This window comes from Amphiura filiformis, unplaced genomic scaffold (genome assembly GCF_039555335.1).
Source record: "Amphiura filiformis unplaced genomic scaffold, Afil_fr2py scaffold_167, whole genome shotgun sequence".
Taxonomy (NCBI): Eukaryota; Metazoa; Echinodermata; class Ophiuroidea; order Amphilepidida; family Amphiuridae; genus Amphiura; species Amphiura filiformis.
This window is the reverse complement of record NW_027305631.1, coordinates 74,258-92,967: the sequence shown is the minus strand read 5'-3', so window position 1 is coordinate 92,967 and position 18,710 is coordinate 74,258. Positions and strand designations below refer to the sequence as shown.

Below are 18,710 nucleotides of genomic sequence, written 5' to 3'. Positions count from 1 at the left end.
TAATGGCACCAAAGTGTGACAAAAGTGTCAAAATTACAAACAGTGTTCAGAGATGTAATTGTTGTCTTATAGCAAAACATATCTAAATTCAAGAAAAAATAAAAAAATTACTTCAGTAATATTACTAAATATATTTTTTCAACTGGTTTATTGGCAAAAGTAGTCCAAAATCTTCAGAAACATAACACAAAAGACCCATGTCATTCCTTGTTATATTTTGACAAAATTATGCAAATATGTAATTCTTTGAGTTTTAATTAATTACTTAGACACTAAACTAAAATAGTCATGTAGAATTTTTCACATGGAAACAAAGTTTTGGAAAAAAAATTAAAATTTTTATTTAAACACCTAAAAATTCATGGAAATCAGGAACAAAAGTTTTTATTTGTCAAAAGAAACATCTTAAATTATTTTCTGTTTAAGTTTATATCATGCAATATGATGTGCAAAAACTGTGTTGAAGTTTTAGCATCACATTGTTCCTCAAATTGATGTAAGGATCCATCAAAGTAGTGCTATTGTGTAACACTCCTGACACTGTACACTACAGGTATGGCCTGAAATATTTTATAAACTACATTTTCTAAAACAGTCTTTGTAATTTTTTGTTGACAACATCTATGGCCCTCTTAAAAAAGGCACAGAATTTAGGTGATTTACGTTCTTTTTTGTTTTTCGAGCCCAGCTTGCATGTTTTTGTCACTTTGCTACAGTAGGCCTAACTGTATAGCCTCAAATATATAAATTTGCAAATCACATTTTCTAAAGTAGTTTTTGTAAAATTTTGGTGACACTATCTATGGCCATCTCAAAAAGGGGCAAAAAATTGAATTACATTAGTTCAATTTTATTGTTGAGCCTACATTACTTACAACTGATTGTCAGGAGTGTAACATTTTGGTCGAGTTATGAAAACCATGTTTTCGCCAGCCCATTCGGGGCTGGTACCTGTTTCAGGTTTGGGGTCAGTTTACTCAAGAGATTATATTTTAGTGGTATTGGAATGATTTATTTTTTTACTTTTTGTGGTTAAATTTTTTAAAAATATTTTAATTCGATTTGTTAGGAAAAGTAAGTATGTTTTGCCGTTTCAACGAACGAAAACGAGTGAGTATTTCCAAAGTTATATTTGAATTATTTATGGCTTAAATATTATACGTTTATTGGTATTGGAATGACTTTTTGTTAAAACGTTTTGTGGTTGAATTTTTTTTAAAATATTTTAATTCGATGTGTAAGGAAAAGTAAGTATGTTTTGCCGTTTCAACGAATGAAAACGAGTGAGTATTACCAAAGTTATGTTTGAATTAATATGACTTCAAAAGTTTTAGGTATAGGCCTAAAATGTAACAATAATAGTTAATATACAGCATCATATGGTCAGCAGAAGAAAAGTATGTCATTTCAGTGTCTTTGACCCGGGGTCCTTGACCACTGAACAGCGTGATATCATGTTGATAACAGATCTAAGAATCAAAATCTTCATCATATGGACCATATTGATGTCAAAGTAATTATCTATCCTATCCTGTGTCGTTTTATGGATAAAAATGACTCAAAATGCTATTGATGAAATAGTTGCTATCATGAACATCAGTTTTGCCTTTTCAACGGGAAAAATCCGATGCAAAATAAAGTTTTTAGGGCTTAGCTATAATATGGGCATAATTTATGCATGTAGGCCTATAGTATTGAACAATGTACCCATTTGACATGCACTTATAGATAAATAAATTGTCTTACTTTATTAATTTAATAACTTCTATGTTATAAATAAAATGACACATAACGTAAGTGAAGCTACTTTCTATCTTTTTTATTTGATTCATAAACTTACAGTCAAAACACACAAGAGTGAAGATTGCAGTGAGTAATCAGTCCTTTATAAATGTTCTTGCCACCATCTATCATACAGTAAACTATACATTGCGAATTAATATCAAATTATTTTAAAATAAAAAATGTACATGTAAGGTGAGTTTATATTATGTTATATGGCGAATTTAAGGAGTATTTCGTGATCCTAGCATCCTCTTTTTATGACATTTTTCAGTAGATATCCACAAAAAAGCTTATTCTAAAAATTTCAGTTGATTCCGATTTTGCCTTTACGAGTTATGCATGGTTATGTGTAGACAAATTTCACGATTACTTTGCTAAACGAATTAATCTGCAAGAAATATTTTGTACATAAACATTATGTAGCCAGAGGTTTCCAGTGATATAAAAATCTCAACTTTTTTGAGAAAAGTTAGGGGATGATGCTGTGGATCACGAAATGCCCTTTTAACTAAAACCTGCAGTCAGTGCAGTGTAGTATTTGTGACGTGGTATATCGAAAGTAGACACTTTTGGGCAGGATCGTAAATGGAGAAATAGCCAAAAATCTACCCGGGGTGATTTTTTCACGATTTGGGTTTATGATGTTATTAATGTTTAAAATATTGTCTGATCGTTTCAGACCGGAATATAACTGGCATGTTGTATTTTTGAGACATTTTTCAAGGTAATTCCTACTCTCAACATTGTCAATAATATTTTTAAAGGCAGCTTATCTATTATTAATATTAAAGGCCCATTCAGTGATTTGCTCATCCGGACGATCGTAAAAATCATCAAAATTTTGGTACCGTACCTACATGTGCTAAGTCTGCAAATGGTTCAGCCAAAAGCCGTGTAGGCCTATTTAAGACAAAATAAGACATTTTACACGAATCTGTATTTTTAGATACTGACAGTATCTAAAATTAGCTACAAGTATTTGAATGGCGGGGCTTGAACTAAGTCAGTACTGCTGTTTTCTTCATTTTTTGCCAAATTTGGCATTTCAAAAATACCAAATGACAATTTGAATGACTTAGGCCTATCCTTCTCTTTTAAGCAATTTATAAACAATTTTAATTTTTTACTCTTGCACTGGGATCACTGAATGGGTCTTTAAGAAATGTGGCGTATCATGTCAAAAACAGACATCTTTTGGACAGCTTATAAATTTGGAGGCTTTCACATAAAGAGCTATTTTGCTCCACAACGCCGTTTTCCCCAATAAAATCGGACATTCCTAAGCGAAGAAATTGAGTTCGTAAGTTATGGTATTAAAAAATTGGAAATTGAAATATCGTGGGTAAGAAGCTGAAAAGACAAATAAAACCAGAACAGAACAATTTAGAGAACAATAATGAATTAATAATAATGAATTAAAGAGTTGACAGGAGATTAGGAGTTAATGTTTTCTGCAGTTTCAGTGTACATCTTCTCACCGTTGATGGTTTGGTGGACTGTCATGTAACATGGATGTAGTAAGCCGTGATCCTAAAAATGCCTTTCACATTGACCAAAACTAATTACAAGACCTCTTCTACATTGAGGCTGGCTTTCCCTTTTAAAGGGAATTTTATTATGTACATATTTCTTGAATATGAAGGTCTTTACATTATGATTGCAGCAGTTTGGCTTCAGGAATATATTTTCAGGGCTAAAAGAACACCAACAGACTGGTAATTTCTTCAGAAATTTGAATTATTGCCAATTAATTAATTCTGTGTAACACTCCTGACATTGACTATTTAGATAGCTGTAGCAAACATGTTTAAGCAATGGCAAATGCTTTTCTTGTTTTCGAGTTCCTATCCCAATGCACTAATAAAATAAAAAGTAATGTATGAATATTGCCAACTTGGTGTATGAAAAAAATCAAGTTGAATTCTGATGTAACACTCCTAACGAGACAGAATTTCTCTTTTCAACCCGCTCTAAAAAGAAAACGGTTTTGATATCATGCAAGTTTAATTTTTTCCAAGTTTGGCCCAAATGTTGCTTTTACTTTAAACAGACTGAATTAGCTTATTACTGTCATCATAACCTTACAATGCTACACAATCTGGCGAGAAGTGATTTTTGGAACATATTTTATTTTTCGCACCATGTAGTCTTCACATGTTCCTAAGTAGACTATTAAGCGACTAATATGAAAGAATTTGGTACGGTACTTAATATTAGCAGACACTTCACAAAATGCCATGAAAACCCATGCAACACTTTGCAACTTGTATATTTTTTACAGTGCATGTTTAAAAACAAGTACCTCTTTTCTTGTCACGCTAAAGTGTAACACTCCTGACCATATGGGGAAGAAAATTGGGCATATTATTTTTTACATGACAGCTATGACACTACAAATTGCTGTGGTTAAAGGGAAAATCATAACACACTTTTTGAAAGATGAATTTCTTTGCTGGTCTTTTTCATTTGCATAGCAGGCATCAAAAACCAAACGGTGCCATTATTTTTGACTTTACCCATATCTTACTTGTCACCAATGTGCTATAATTTTTGAGAAAAATGCAAAAATAGGCATAAAACTGGCCAGGGGTGTAGTACCCCCTTAAATAGGAATCTACGTGTATTCTTTATGCAAATCAAACTAAGACAATAGTGTATTCTGAGGAATGACATGTATGTACCTGGATCCTGGGTATAGAAATCCACAGACAAAAAATTGGAGGGTCGGTAGGTTGATCCTTTTTTTTTTTTTTTTTTTTTTTTTCTTTTTTTTTTCCATGTGCTCTTCCTTCACTTTTCCTCCATTTTGAAAAGGCAAGCATTGACAAATGCTTGATCATTTTATGGTAAAAAAATTGTGCGATTTTGGAGTGAATTTAAATGGAAATACAGCCTGTTTTTAATCAAATATGCATTTAATAAATAAAATGAGTGAATAACAAGTATAAAATGTCCTTGATACTGTCCAAATTTAAGGTTTCTTCTAAAAAAAAAAAAAAAAAAAAAACCCAAGATTTCTGATTTTTTGGGTCGGTCGCTGAGGGCAACCAAACATTTTTTTTTGCCTAACCATGATAACACCCCCGTAATAGAAGAGCATGTCAATGTGTCAGTCTGACAAGGGTTAAACCCAAAGTAAGGATACCAAATGTATAATTATGTGTTTGCAAGCATATTCAGAGATGCCACTTTTCAGGTTTTAGCCTGAATTCAGTTTTCTTGCATTTGCATAATTTTTCAGGTTTTTCTCACCAGTTTCAGGCTTTTTGAGTGAAAGTGAGTGGCATCTCTGTACATGTAGGCCTACTTGAAGTAACCTTTTGGATTTGTCAATTTCAGGTTTGCATATTACTTCATGAATAATTACTGCCCACCCAAGGGCTAAAGGTTCAGTAAGAGAACGGCAAGTTATGGGGTCCTTTTTTTCTTTGTGGGACCCCAGGCCTACCCCCACAGAGAACTTGTACCCCACAAGCTATTGCTGCAGCTTGCACAGTGCACAGTACTTCAGTTGTTAGAGTTATATTATGGTTATGCCTGTTACGGTTTGGAAAATGGTTACTCTACATGTATTAGGGTCCCGGCCCCCCAACTCAACACCAAAGTTGACAACATTTTCCTCTTTTTTCACAAATGGTCAGTTTCACGTCTGTATAAGATAAGAAATACTTCCCTATACGTGTAGGGCCTACTATTGAAAAATAACACAGTTGATTATGTTAGGCGTATTTCTTTTAGAGAAATTTGCAATGAAAAATATATTTTAAAAACGACAAACGGTCAAACGACACAGGCTGAAATTAAAGTTATAACAAAAGAGCTAAATATTATATTTCTTTGCTTATTTTATAGTATATGCAAAGTATTTTTTTTTCATATTTTTGATCTACCGTATAAGTAAAGTTCCTCAGAAATGAAGGTTATAAAAGGTCTCTAAATTGAAATTAGGGCTCTATAGAGGACAAATTTTAGAACATTTTTTCTGAGAGTATGTAGATATGAAGTCAATTTAAAGGGCATTTCGCGATCCACAGCCTCATCCCTCCACTTTTCTCAAAAAAAGTTGAGATTTTTATACCACTGGAAACCTCTCACTACATTAAATGTTTATGTACCAAAAATTTCTTGCAGAATAATTCGTTTAGCAATTTAGTTCTGGTATACCAGAACGAAATTACAACAGTGGCCTATATGAAGCAGTGTAATACACATAATTACACATAACTCGCAAACGAAAAATCGGAATCAACTGAAATTTTGGGAACAAGCTTTTTCGTGGATATCTACTGAAAAAGGTCGTAAAAAGAGGATGCTAGGATCACGAAATCCTCCTTTAAATGGTAGAATTTATTATGATATTCTGTAACATTTCCTTTGTCGCCATTAAAATGTATCATGATACTTGATAGCTCTTTATGAATTTGATATTTCTTTCAATATTATTAGCAATCATCACCTACCATGCACGTTTGCCAATCTTTTTGTTTGCAGTTCGTTACCATGGAAGTCATCATCACTGCTACTATAGATGAACTGGAGACTTATCGACCGGGAATTAGGAAATATAAACGCTATGTTATTTTAATCACATGCTTTATACTGATGATATGTGGTCTTCCATTGGTTACACAGGTAGGCGATAATCAGTCCCAAGAGAACGCCAAATATGGATCAGGAGTATTACATAATAATACCCTGCTATGACAATAGCTGCACTAGGTTAATGGTATAATCTCCTTATGTGGTTAGCATGGCTGGGCCAGGAAATCCACAAGGTCAGCCAATGTATGTACATGTATTCGGTACATGTACCATATCTTTACAATGGGTGATAAATTTCTGGTTTGTTTTATTTCAAAACGCAACATTCGATATTCTAAAGCTTGGTCCAAATCCAAGAGAAGAACCAACTCTAGTAATTTATGTGGTTTCAAATTATATCAGACGTTGCCTTTTTGATAGAAATGGTGTTTGTTGATGTGCACAGTTTCCCATTAGATCATAACATGCTGTTGTACATCCAAGGTCAAAGGTCTTTTAATCCATATTTGGCGTTGTTCTGGGACTGATAATGTGCCATTGTGTTGCTTTATAAAGGCAAAATTCAAATTTATAGAGAAGTCTTTTAAGTTAATCGTTGTTTACAAGTATTTTGGACCATTGATTTAGCATAATTGAGTAGTACATTTGAAATGACACTTTAAAAAAAGGTAAAGGAGACGATCCTGTTCACCATGTAATGTTGCTATAGGGGATCACTACACCTCCTCCACAGCGAGTCTGTTAATACCTTCCCAGTATTTAAGAATGCCGGTACCCATTTATACACCTGGGTGGAGAGGAATAGGCTGATAGGCATAATCGAGATAAAGTGCCTTAAAGGGCACAACATGGTGGAGTCGCCGGGGCTCGAACCCGCAACCTTCCGATTATGGATTATTCCGCTCGGCCACCGTGCTCCCATGTACCTTTTTCAATGAACCTTTTACGGGGACCTGAAAATTGATATAATCATACATTTTGTTCTTTTTCTATACTGTTTTAGGGTGGTATTTATGTGATGACATTACTTGATTGGTACTCAGCAGGATTTACACCTATGATACTGGCATTTATAGAATGCGTCGTCATATCCTATGCATATGGTTAGTAAGGTTCTTCTTGGAACATCAACTTAAACATGTTAAAGTTAAAGCTCACTAGCGTATTGACTTGTTACGTCTTTGTGGTTTCTATACTGAATATACACTAAGCCAAAAAAGAAACTTATAATTTTTCACAAGGTCATATCTTAAAATCCTGTCCATCAAAATTAACTAAAATTACACACAGGATTGCCTCAATACTCTACTCTAAACACATGTCAGCAACCAATCAGTTGGCCAACTGACACAACCGCAAAATGCACTGATATGGAACAACTTCCTGGACCACATTCACAGCCATATTGGCACCCAGCAAAAGAAATCTGTGAGAATGATCTTGAATCACAGGTCACAGCCAACAATTTTAACAACATTAAGTTAAAAACATTAAAGAAAGTCAAAACAAACTTACCAGGATCATCATGTCACATATCCAAACAAATAATGAAGTCCTTTAGTAACGGGAAGCATGGGGCAATCTTCAGAGTGTGCAAGCGCACGGTGGACATACCCGTTACTAAAGGACTTCATTATTTGTTTGGACGTGTGACATGATGATCCTGGTAAGTTTGTGACCTGTGATTCAAGATACCGTTCTCACAGATTTCGTTTGCTGGTGCCAATAGGGCTGCGAATGTGGTCCAGGAAGCTGTTCCATATCAGTGCATTTTGCTATTGTGTCAGTTGGACAACTGCTTGGTTATTGACATGTGTTTAGAGTGGAGTATTGAGGCAATCATGTGTAATTTGGTTAATTTTGATGGACAGGATTTTAAGATACGACCTTGTGAAAAATTATAAGTTTCTTTTTTGGCTTAGTGTATAAAAAGAATATGAATAGCTCTAATGTTGGCATGAACTGCTTCGTGCGATTCCCCGAGCGCGAGTACAGTAATGCGAAAACGACTTTGCACCGAGAACAAAATCCATAATGTCGCGTATAACAAAAAGGACTGTTTTATTTGGGTTCGTCAGTATAAAAAAACCAAAACGATGTGACATCAACGTGGTAAAAGCGTTGTCAAAGTGTTATTGTAAAATAATTTTAGGCAAGTGTGTAAAATAATTAATGACATATATGCTAGAATAGTTTGCACTCAAGTTTTCAATGTTTTCTAAATGTTATTTCTTCTGTGAAATGTGTGTTTGCTAGGTAAACTTCATTCTAATATAGGTCTGGCCTGCTAATACAGTTTATCATGTCTTTTTAGGCACCAAGCGTTTTATGCAAGATATACATTCCATGATCGGCTATACACCTGTATCGTATTGGCGCTACTGTTGGATGGTTATTACACCGCCCGGGGGGGCCACTCAAATATAATGATGTAAGCATGCGTGACCAAAAAAACGCGTGAAAAGGGGTGCTTTTTCTTGGTTGAGCACGTGACGCGTTAAGGGGGCAAAAAACGGTGATTTTCATGAAAAGGGGTAGTTTTAAAATCGTTTATAACGCATTTAGGGTACCATTTTAATCCGCTTTTCAAATCTGCTGAAACTCCGATTCCGAAAAAAGTTTATTCCAGTGCCGGAATTCCCCGTTCGTATAATGTTTACAGCATACTCCAAACCTAGAGTGTCGCTATGTTATGCATATATATTTCGTGACGTGTTACATGTGATTTAACCATGGCCTCGTACTTCTATGTAAAATACCGTTTAGATTAAAAAACGTGCATATTAATTAATGACGTCATATAAATGTTGATGGGTATATAGTTCAGTGGACAAACGGGGAGACAAAAATCCGGGACGAAAATACGTATTTCAAAAAGTTTTTCAGGACCTTTATAGATTCCTCACATTATTTACTACTCCTCCCAGCAAACACAAAAACGTTTTTAAAACGTTTAAATAAGTTATATTTTGGCTTTTGGTTTAGATAAAAACGTTTTAATAACATTAAAATGTAAGGTTATATAAAGGTCATTATAACTTTTTAAAACGTTTTGTATGAAAACACACTACAACAATATTTTTAAATGTTTTAAAAAATGTTATTGTAAACTATTTTTGCAAACATTTTTGCCAAATATTGTGTCAATAGGGGGCCTACTTAAATAACATTATGATAAAATATTTGAACCCAGGAAACGCAGAAATGTTCTTAAAATGTTATTTTCAAAACCTTTTAATAACATTTAAATGTCGGGTTATATAAAGGTCATGAAAACGTTTTTAAAACGTTATTGAAAATATTTTGGGCAAACATTTTTCGCAAAATATTTTTTCAACTCCCCAAAATAACATTCTGTTTAGAATGTTTTGTATCAAGTTTTCAAGAATGTTTTTGGAATGTTATAAAAACGTTTTTATACCCTTTATATAACCCGACATTTAAACATTTTCTGTAAAACATTTTTGTTTGCTGAGCAGTAGATTTTCAAAAATGTTTTTTAAGGTTATGAAAACGTTTTATACTCTTAATATACCCTTTATATAACCCGACATTTAAACGTTTTCTGACAACCTTTTATAACCTTTTGCGAATGATGTCGAAAACGTTTTGTGTTTGCTGGGCTGCTGGTAGATTTGTGAGTTTCCCCTTCTCTAGATTACTTTAGGAAATTATATTTGCAGTTGAAATCATGAAAAGGGCACACGATCGGGACACGATAATCAAGTTAAGGTGCCGAATTCGGAACCAATTACGATGTGAATAATGCTAACGTTACCTCTGGATAAATTACGCTGTAGGCCTATATCGGTATTTTATATTCTCACAAAACTACTTTACGAGAATCCAATCAGATTCATGTAACAAGCTACGAATCTGAAAGCCTCACACTGAATTCATCGTGTCAGTAGGCCTATTAATTTATATTTTAAAGTGGTATGGTATACCGGAGGAGGGGGGTGTATCCGGGAGGGTAGACTTTTAGTGTTCAATGACAAGTTAGTAGGCCTACAAAAAATTGTTTAATTTGTCAAAATCCATCAAAACTTGTAAAGTGGGTCAAATTTAGACAAAAACTTGTTTAGGGGGTCAAAATTAGACAAACTTGTTTAGGGGGTCAAATTTTTTGGGAAAGCGCGCTAAAAACTTGCTTAGGGGGTCATTTTGCTCACAGAGGAAAACTTGTTTAGGGGGTGTTCGAAAAAAATTTGGTCACGCATGCGTACACTCTCATATTTGAGTGCCCCCCCAGGTTACACCGGCTATACTAGCTGTAAGTACCAACATTTATACGCACTCTCTTAAATTGCCCCATTGAAAATTCAATCAAAAAGATTGAATTTTCAATCTTCCCGTCCCATTATGGACAAATCGTTTTCGACTCATTGTATATTCAGTCGATGTCGGGTGATTTAATTTTTCAAACTTATTTTTATAATCAAAAGGAGTGATTCTCAATCTTTAGCGATTAAAGTTAGGGGCAAATCTTTTTCGATTAAATTTTCAGTAGAAAAGATTGATTTTCACTGTTTTTCAATCTTTTGTCGTCCAAATTAGAGACAAGTCCTTTCCTGTTGAAAAAAAGATTGAAAATGTTCACTCTAAAACAGTTTGAAATCTCATTCCAGACATATGCAACACATGTCATTTGGCAGTACATTAGGAGTAACACATGATTGGATAGTGAAATTAGTCTACAAAGAGAGTTAGACTTAGAGTGAAACAAAAAAACATTTCAATCTATTTAGATTGATTCTTATCATCAATCGTTAAAAGATTGACATATTTCCGCAATCGGCCAATTTAAGAGAGTGCACGCCCCTGCTCAAGTACACACACCACCCGCACACCCCACCCCACATTATTTCCGACACGATATGTTTTTACCATTTTCTCCTACTATTTCTTCAATGTGCCAAACATACATCACACCATTTCTTTCCAGGATCTGTGATTAATTATTCACATCCACAAACCTACAGGTAAACACCACCACAAGTACAAACATGCCTGTTTTCCTGCAATACCAGTTCGGGGGCACTCGTAATAATGCTCAACTTGGGCTAGCTACAACCCTGATAAGGCCTATACACAAGTTATTCCCACTGCGCTGGCACGTTCATCAAAATTACTAATATCGTTTGCGACTGGGTTTTGAAACTAGGGAGTATGTGATTTATGAGACGTCTCTGAAATATGATACTGTTATGTGACATGACGCTTCAAGAGTATTTGATATCAGAGACGTCTTTGAATTAGCAGTGCCCCCGAACTGATACAGCTCTCTCTTAGTCCGCTCACAGAATTCTGTCAACACCCCCCTCCTGAAACCAAACACACAACCCACATGCACCCCCTGCACGTCATCGTTTGGGACCGTGTCCACGCTACTGAGTCCAATGTATGGAAATAGTATAACCAGTGGTTTCTGGTGGTATAAAAATCTCAACTTTTTTGGAAAAAGTGGAGGAATGAGGCTGTGGATCACGAAATTCCCCTTAAAACACCTTCCTTTAATAAGTGTGGAAACTCTTTGCGATTCTGAATAAGAATAATATTGTAAATATACAAAGAACAATACTTGTCCGGGAATTCTCTTCCAATATCATTGTCTTCTATAGGATTCAGATGCGTAGCTTGTTTTGTTGTGTGTTTTTTTGGGGGGGAGGGTGTGGGGGTGTCAATGCCTGAGGGGCAGCTCCCAACTTGGACCTCAAAACTGAAAGCATGAACATATATCATATTTACTTTTATAACTGCATGAATTCTTATGTCATTTATAATTTTCTCTTATAGGTAATATATATCTTCAGCTTTGTAGACTATTCACCAGCAATTGTGGGAGACTACGTATTCCCACCCTGGGCAGAAGCTATTGGATGGATTCTAACAATGATATCTATTGTCATTTTAATTGCGTATGGAGTTGGCTTACTTTATATGTCAGAGGGAACCTTTATAGAAGTAAGCGCAACTCTTTTTATATATTTTGGTAGCTCACTTGGTATGAGGCACACACAACACGGTGCGCATGGTAGTTCATTTGGTAGGCTTAAGAGGCATAATGAACTTGAAGCGCAGTACCCGGCTAGACCATTTATTTTGGCAGCTGACTTAATATACGCGGGATATAAAGCCCAATGGCATTATAAAGTGATATATATTTTTTAATGTTTCCTGTGATTTTGGATCACAAGCAATGACTGTGGCTTTTTAAAAGTTGTTTCATCAATTATAAAACCTGCAGTTAATACAAATGATCAATCATGGAGAACTTTGATACAGAATAACCATTTTCATAAATAATCATCATTATACCCAATTAATTGAGGTCTTGATTACAGAATGTATTTACAGAATGTATTTGAATTGTATTTTGAAATCCTGCCTGTTGCCAACATGCATGCTATTTCACTCGTCTCATTTTGTCTTGTCTTCACATTAAAGTCTTGTCTTTCTTCGTGTCCTTGTCTTTGCACCTGTACTATATTTAAATTGTAATGCAAAGTTTAAATATTTTAAAACTTCAACATTAATGTTGCATGGTATCAAAAATCACACGTAAAGCTGTAAGCACTTGATCATTGTTATTCTTGGCTCAAATGTTCTTTGGAAAGTTTAACATTTTGCACAACATGAATTGGAAAGCTTCCAATTGCGGAAATCAAAGCTTTCTCGGACAAACTGTTATTCATCTCCAGTGGCAATAACACCGTCGGACTATAAAATAGATAATGTGGACTAAATTTAATGAGATACACAAACTTTAGGAAGCGGTGAGCGAGTGTTAAAAAAGCGCCTGTTGATCAAACTTGGAATGAACTGCATTGATGCACGCATTATTTAATCGTTCATTTCTTCGCAACCAGTCAACCGAATCAAATGCAATTTTCGTATTATGATGCACAACAAAATATGCTATGCGCCGAATTTTAATGATTTGATTCTGATATCTATTTCTCGACTTACGTTCAATTGAATTACCTCGGTATTTTTTTCTGGGACACCCTATATATAGAACACGGATAACCTCTACACTACAGTGAAAGATATATTAGCGTAACGGTAGACAGCTCTGCCATATTTAAATACAAAATTCAAAGGGTCTTTTTCTTTAGATATTAACAGTAGGCCTATATACAATTATATGTACAATACTTTTGTTATGAGATGAACGATATGTTGGACAATTAAGATGTGTTATATCTTTTCAATCATTATCCTCCTGAAGTTGATAAATACTGCATCTCTTCACTCTACCTCAACATGTGTTTGATTGCGAATTAAGAGATTTATACACTGTAAAATATTACCGTTATTTTACGGCACTTTACCGTAAACTTTACGGTTATTTACCGTAAAATTGAATTACTATTTCACTGAAAATAGGCATGTTAGTACCATTAGACTGTATTTGTTTATTTTGTTGTGTGTGTTAAAACGTTGCATCTTCTAATTCTTTAAAAAGAAATAGCTGTATTATTGTCCTGACAGATTGTGTTTAAATGCTATTTCGTATAATGTGCATCGTTTAGTTACGGCAACAACTGTAATTTTAACGGTAGAATGCTGGCAACCCAGTTGCCAGGTATTTTACCGTAAAATTTACATGCTTTCTACCGTATTTTATACCGGATTATGGCCATTCTACCGTACTTTTACAGTAATATACCGTAGATATGCTTATTATATCACTGAATAGATTCATCAGGTTTGTAGATATACAGATTAAATAAATTTCGTTTGCACAAAACCAGAAATTTACTCACGATTGACGGTTTCGTCTATCATGGGCGATAGACATCTTCAGAATGATGATGGTAGATCCTCACCACTTCCGGTTTGCCGGATCCCGACCGTAGATGGTGTATCAGCCAGGAGAGGATCATATACGTGACTTAAGAAGTGGTTGGAAGCGGATAAAACCTTGAAAAAGAGAACCCTACTGTCAGTTACGGATGTGTTGGACCTGCTACGGTTTGTCCTCACTACAACGTATTTCTTATTCCGTGGTAATATTTACAAACAACGGTTTGGAGCGGCCATGGGGAGCCCGGTCTCACCTGTAGTAGCAAATCTGTACATGGAATTCCTTGAGCAACATGCGCTAGCTTCAGCCCCGTTAGATTGCAAGCCAAGACTATGGAAAAGATATGTCGATGATATTTTGGAGGTGGTTAAGGAAGACCAGGTCGACAATCTTACGAACCATATCAACCAAAGCGATCCCACAGGCAATATAAAGTTTACGTATGAAAAAGAGCAAGAGGGCACCATCCCGTTTCTGGACACACTTATAGTAAGGAAAGCGGATGGCTCGGTAAAGCTACTCGTTTACAGAAAGGTCACACATACAGACCAATATCTTAATTTCCAGTCACACCATCCAATACACCACAAATTAGGTGTAGGCCGCACTCTCCTTGACAGGATGAACAGTATTGTTACGGAAGAGGGAGACAAGAAACAGGAAGAGGAGAAGATCCAACAAGCGTTAAGCCGGTGTGGCTACCCCCGTTGGTCCTTTAAACAGGTTAAAGAGAAAATGGCAAACAAACAGGTTAAGCCGAAGACCAAGAAGGACAGCAATAACAAGTCAAAAGGTCTCGTGGTAGTCCCGTACGTAGAGGGCCTGTCACAGAAAGCTAACAGGATTTTCCGCAAACACGGCATAGCCACGGCAATGAAACCCAACAATACTCTTCGTAAGATTCTTGTACACCCAAAAGACAAAATCGACCCCCGTAGCACTACTGACTGTGTATATGAAATCCCGTGCACCAACTGTAATCATTCATATATAGGGGAAACCGGTCGCAAATTCGAAACTCGGCTCAAGGAACACCAGAAAGAAACAACCAGGGTGTCCAAGACAAAGCAAAACTTTACTCGTCAAACTCGTAAACAGTCAAGTAGTGAACAGTCAAAATCGGCCATAGCAGATCATGCCGTGCAACAAAACCACATCATTAATTGGGACAATGCGAAAATCCTGTGCAAAGAGTGTGATCCCAATTTAAGATACATAAAGGAATCCATCTGGATCAGGAAAAGGGGAGCCAGCGTCATGAATAGAGACGAGGGCGCCCACTTCTTAAGTCACGTATATGATCCTCTCCTGGCTGATACACCATCTACGGTCGGGATCCGGCAAACCGGAAGTGGTGAGGATCTACCATCATCATTCTGAAGATGTCTATCGCCCATGATAGACGAAACCGTCAATCGTGAGTAAATTTCTGGTTTTGTGCAAACGAAATTTATTTAATATGCTTATTATACGCTGGAATATACATGTAAAATCGTCGTTTTTACAGTAGAATACTGGCAACTTAGTTGCCAGGTTTTCTACCGTAAAAATTACGGTCAAAATTTTACAGTGTACGTGTTGTCGCTTTTTGAACCGAATATTTCAGAGAAACCATTCTCCATCATCAGCGATGTAATGCTGGAGAATAACCAGTCAGTCTACCAACATCATTACACCGCTGTTGTTGACCAGTTTTAAATCTACCTTTGATGTTTTTGATTGAAGCAAGTTAATAAAGGTTATTCCACAATATATAACATATAACATAAGTTTCTTTTCTTGAGCCCAGTTTATTATAAAATATTATTAGGAACAACCGTCAGCATGGTCAGGATGTCTGGAAAGTTTTCTGGTTATATAAGACAAACTAATATAAAGTTAAAATGAAAGAAAACTCACTGTCGTATCCGTTAAGATGTGGTGTTCTATGAGGGACTAAAGTAAATGTCATTATAATAATTCATATGACTTTAATTCCAACTTGCTCCGTTGTCCTAAACACAATGAATATGGCCGAATACAAAGGTGGGACATGTGTAAACATTACAAATATACCAAAAAATCTGGTTTGAAAAGTAGTGCCCCGAAATTTTTATTTTACCCCCCTCCCTGATCAGGAATGCTGGCTACGCCTCTGCTTTTAGAGGGAACATCCAATGCTGTAGGTCGTAGGCGCACGGTATTAGAGGGCACATCCAAGCCACTCCATCCGAACATGTATCTGATGATGCCATGCTGTAGGTCGTAGACGTACGGTAGAAGCAATGATAGATTCTGGAAACATATTTGTTACCGCTGTGTTGATATCCGTGTTTCCCGCAAATATCTGTGGAATAAAACATTGGTAAACGTCCCTGGGATAAGTCATCATACTAGTAGGCCTATTTCTGGGGCATTGATTCAATACAATCGGATTTAGTTTTACTTAATTTTTTATAAGGAATCATGTATGGCATAATATGTATTATCAACATGAAAGAAATTACGAAAAGGATTGAACGAAAATACGAACTAGATCTATTGCATCCTCAGAAGGCTGCGAAGTCCAGCCGTGACCTTGAAGTGACCTCTTATGACCTTGAAAAGATTTGGAACACAATTGCCTTTTCGTAAAAAAATGTTGGCATTACGTTTGATAACAATCTACCTAATAAAATAATTTGACCTTTGTTGACCTTGAAATGACCTCCATTTTGTTTTAAATCATATCAATATTACATATTCTAATTTAGATTTAAATTGGACGAATTGTGGAATTTAACCCATTTTGACCTTTGGTTGAATTGGGCAAATTTCAAAATTTTACCCCTTTGACCGCAAAACAGACACATCCCCATGTTCAAGCCAAATCTGATTATAACCCTATGTGCACCCACTGCTCTAATCATTTTGGCATTATTCTGATGATCACAGCACTTAATATGCAGGAAAAAGTGAACTTTAAGGTGATTTTCAGTAATCAACCCTATTTTACCCCTTCATGACCATGAACTCAAAATCCGTGTTTACCCTATAGACACCAGCCAATATCAGTGCATATGTGTCAATCTCATCTCGGTACTATATAATCTGTAGGAAAGGAAGCATTTTGAAAGTATTTGGTTATGTGCAGAAAAAATCCCCTTAATGACCTTTGACCCCAAATCTGTGTTTACCCCATAGACCCCAATTATAGTCCATGCCGATGACCAAGTCTCATTACGCTACCATGTAATCTGTAGAAGAAGCATTTTCGGTAAAAATCGCATTTTTAGCCAAAATTACTCATGCGTGAAGTTTGACCCCAAATGGGTTATGTCAAATGTAAAGGCTGGGGTAGTGTAGACCCTCCCTCGGGTCAATGGAGAACGACTGGTAATGTAGATTACATAGCATTAAAAATCAACCCAATACATGGACCCTACCACTGTAGGCAATTTGACTTCCAGCTCCCAGTACTTTGTGGGAATTCACTTTTACGGATTTGGAGTCACGCAATCTTTCTATATACCACGTCCATGTTTTCACTACATTAACGTTTGTGTAAGCGACTAAAACAACGATATTGTATCCGACCAATCAACGCAGCTTGGCAGCGCGGGGATATTTGAAAAGGATCTCTAGCTAAATAATGTGCAAACATTTGCAAACCGCACGCGATAATATACGCAATATGGACAATAGGCCTAAGTCCGAGTCGAGTGGTTGCCTTTTATTATTGCGCGTACCATGGGTCTATCAGACGCGTGCCACTTGAGCTCAATACCTCTCAGTTGTTGACAAGTGTCCCATCCGATCTTGCGTCACATCCCGCGGCATAGCTTTGTGCTACCATATTTGAATTGAAACTGGGGCGGGGCTTTCGTAATTGACATCGGAATCACCGTGCTTCGTTGAACGATTATTTGGAAGGGAAATCTCTAACAGATTGGACCAGTCGAGGAATCAGCGCTCAATGGACTTTCGCGTTCACTTATAATACGAGTATATTTCTATATTGCTGCATGGTTGACTGTGGTGGGTGTAATTAGTGGTGTCGATTTGTGGATGAAGAGGAATGGGTTTTTGGCATTGAAGAAAATAAGGGGGGGTACAGGACTTTGGCATTTTTTTTCATAGGGCATTATGTAATTATTTATTGTTACATTATCCAGAGATGGAACCGAACCGAGACTGGGGGCCAGTCTAGGGTAGTGGAGCTTTTGCCCAAGTTTGATATAAAATTGGATCGATTGAGCCCATATTTATTGGTCGAGCTATGAGTTTTAAGATATTGGACGAGACGTAGTCGAGTCCAATATTTGAAAACTCATAGCGAGACCAATAAATATTGGGCGTAAAGCATCCAATTGTATCATTATTATGTTTTGGATCCAATATTTTCACCCACTTGGATTCATCAAAACATAATAATGGTTATAATCGGTCAAATAATAAAGGATCTAGAGCTAATTATGTCAAGGTTGACAGAAGAAAGAAAGAAAGAAAGAAGAAGAAGAAACTGCCCGAATGCAAGAGTCCAGCCGTTGCTCGGCTGGACTAAGAAGAAGAAGAAGAAGAAGAAACCGCTGAAAAACAGAAGTCCAGCCGCCGC

At 36.1% G+C, this 18,710-nt stretch overlaps 1 protein-coding gene and 1 long non-coding RNA gene across 2 annotated transcripts; both read left to right on the top strand.

Annotated features, from left to right (window-relative positions):
- Nucleotides 1-6,279: 6,279 nt before the first annotated feature.
- Nucleotides 6,280-8,731, top strand: LOC140145192 (uncharacterized). Its single transcript, XR_011858000.1, has 3 exons — nucleotides 6,280-6,417; nucleotides 7,331-7,430; nucleotides 8,642-8,731. It is a non-coding gene; the product is annotated as an uncharacterized lncRNA (long non-coding RNA).
- Nucleotides 8,732-14,371: 5,640 nt separating this feature from the next.
- Nucleotides 14,372-15,835, top strand: LOC140145194 (uncharacterized). The gene is made up of 2 exons (XM_072166966.1): nucleotides 14,372-15,032; nucleotides 15,744-15,835. The coding sequence occupies exons 1-2, from the start codon at nucleotides 14,372-14,374 to the stop codon at nucleotides 15,833-15,835; spliced, it is 753 nt and encodes a 250-aa protein (XP_072023067.1).
- Nucleotides 15,836-18,710: the final 2,875 nt, after the last annotated feature.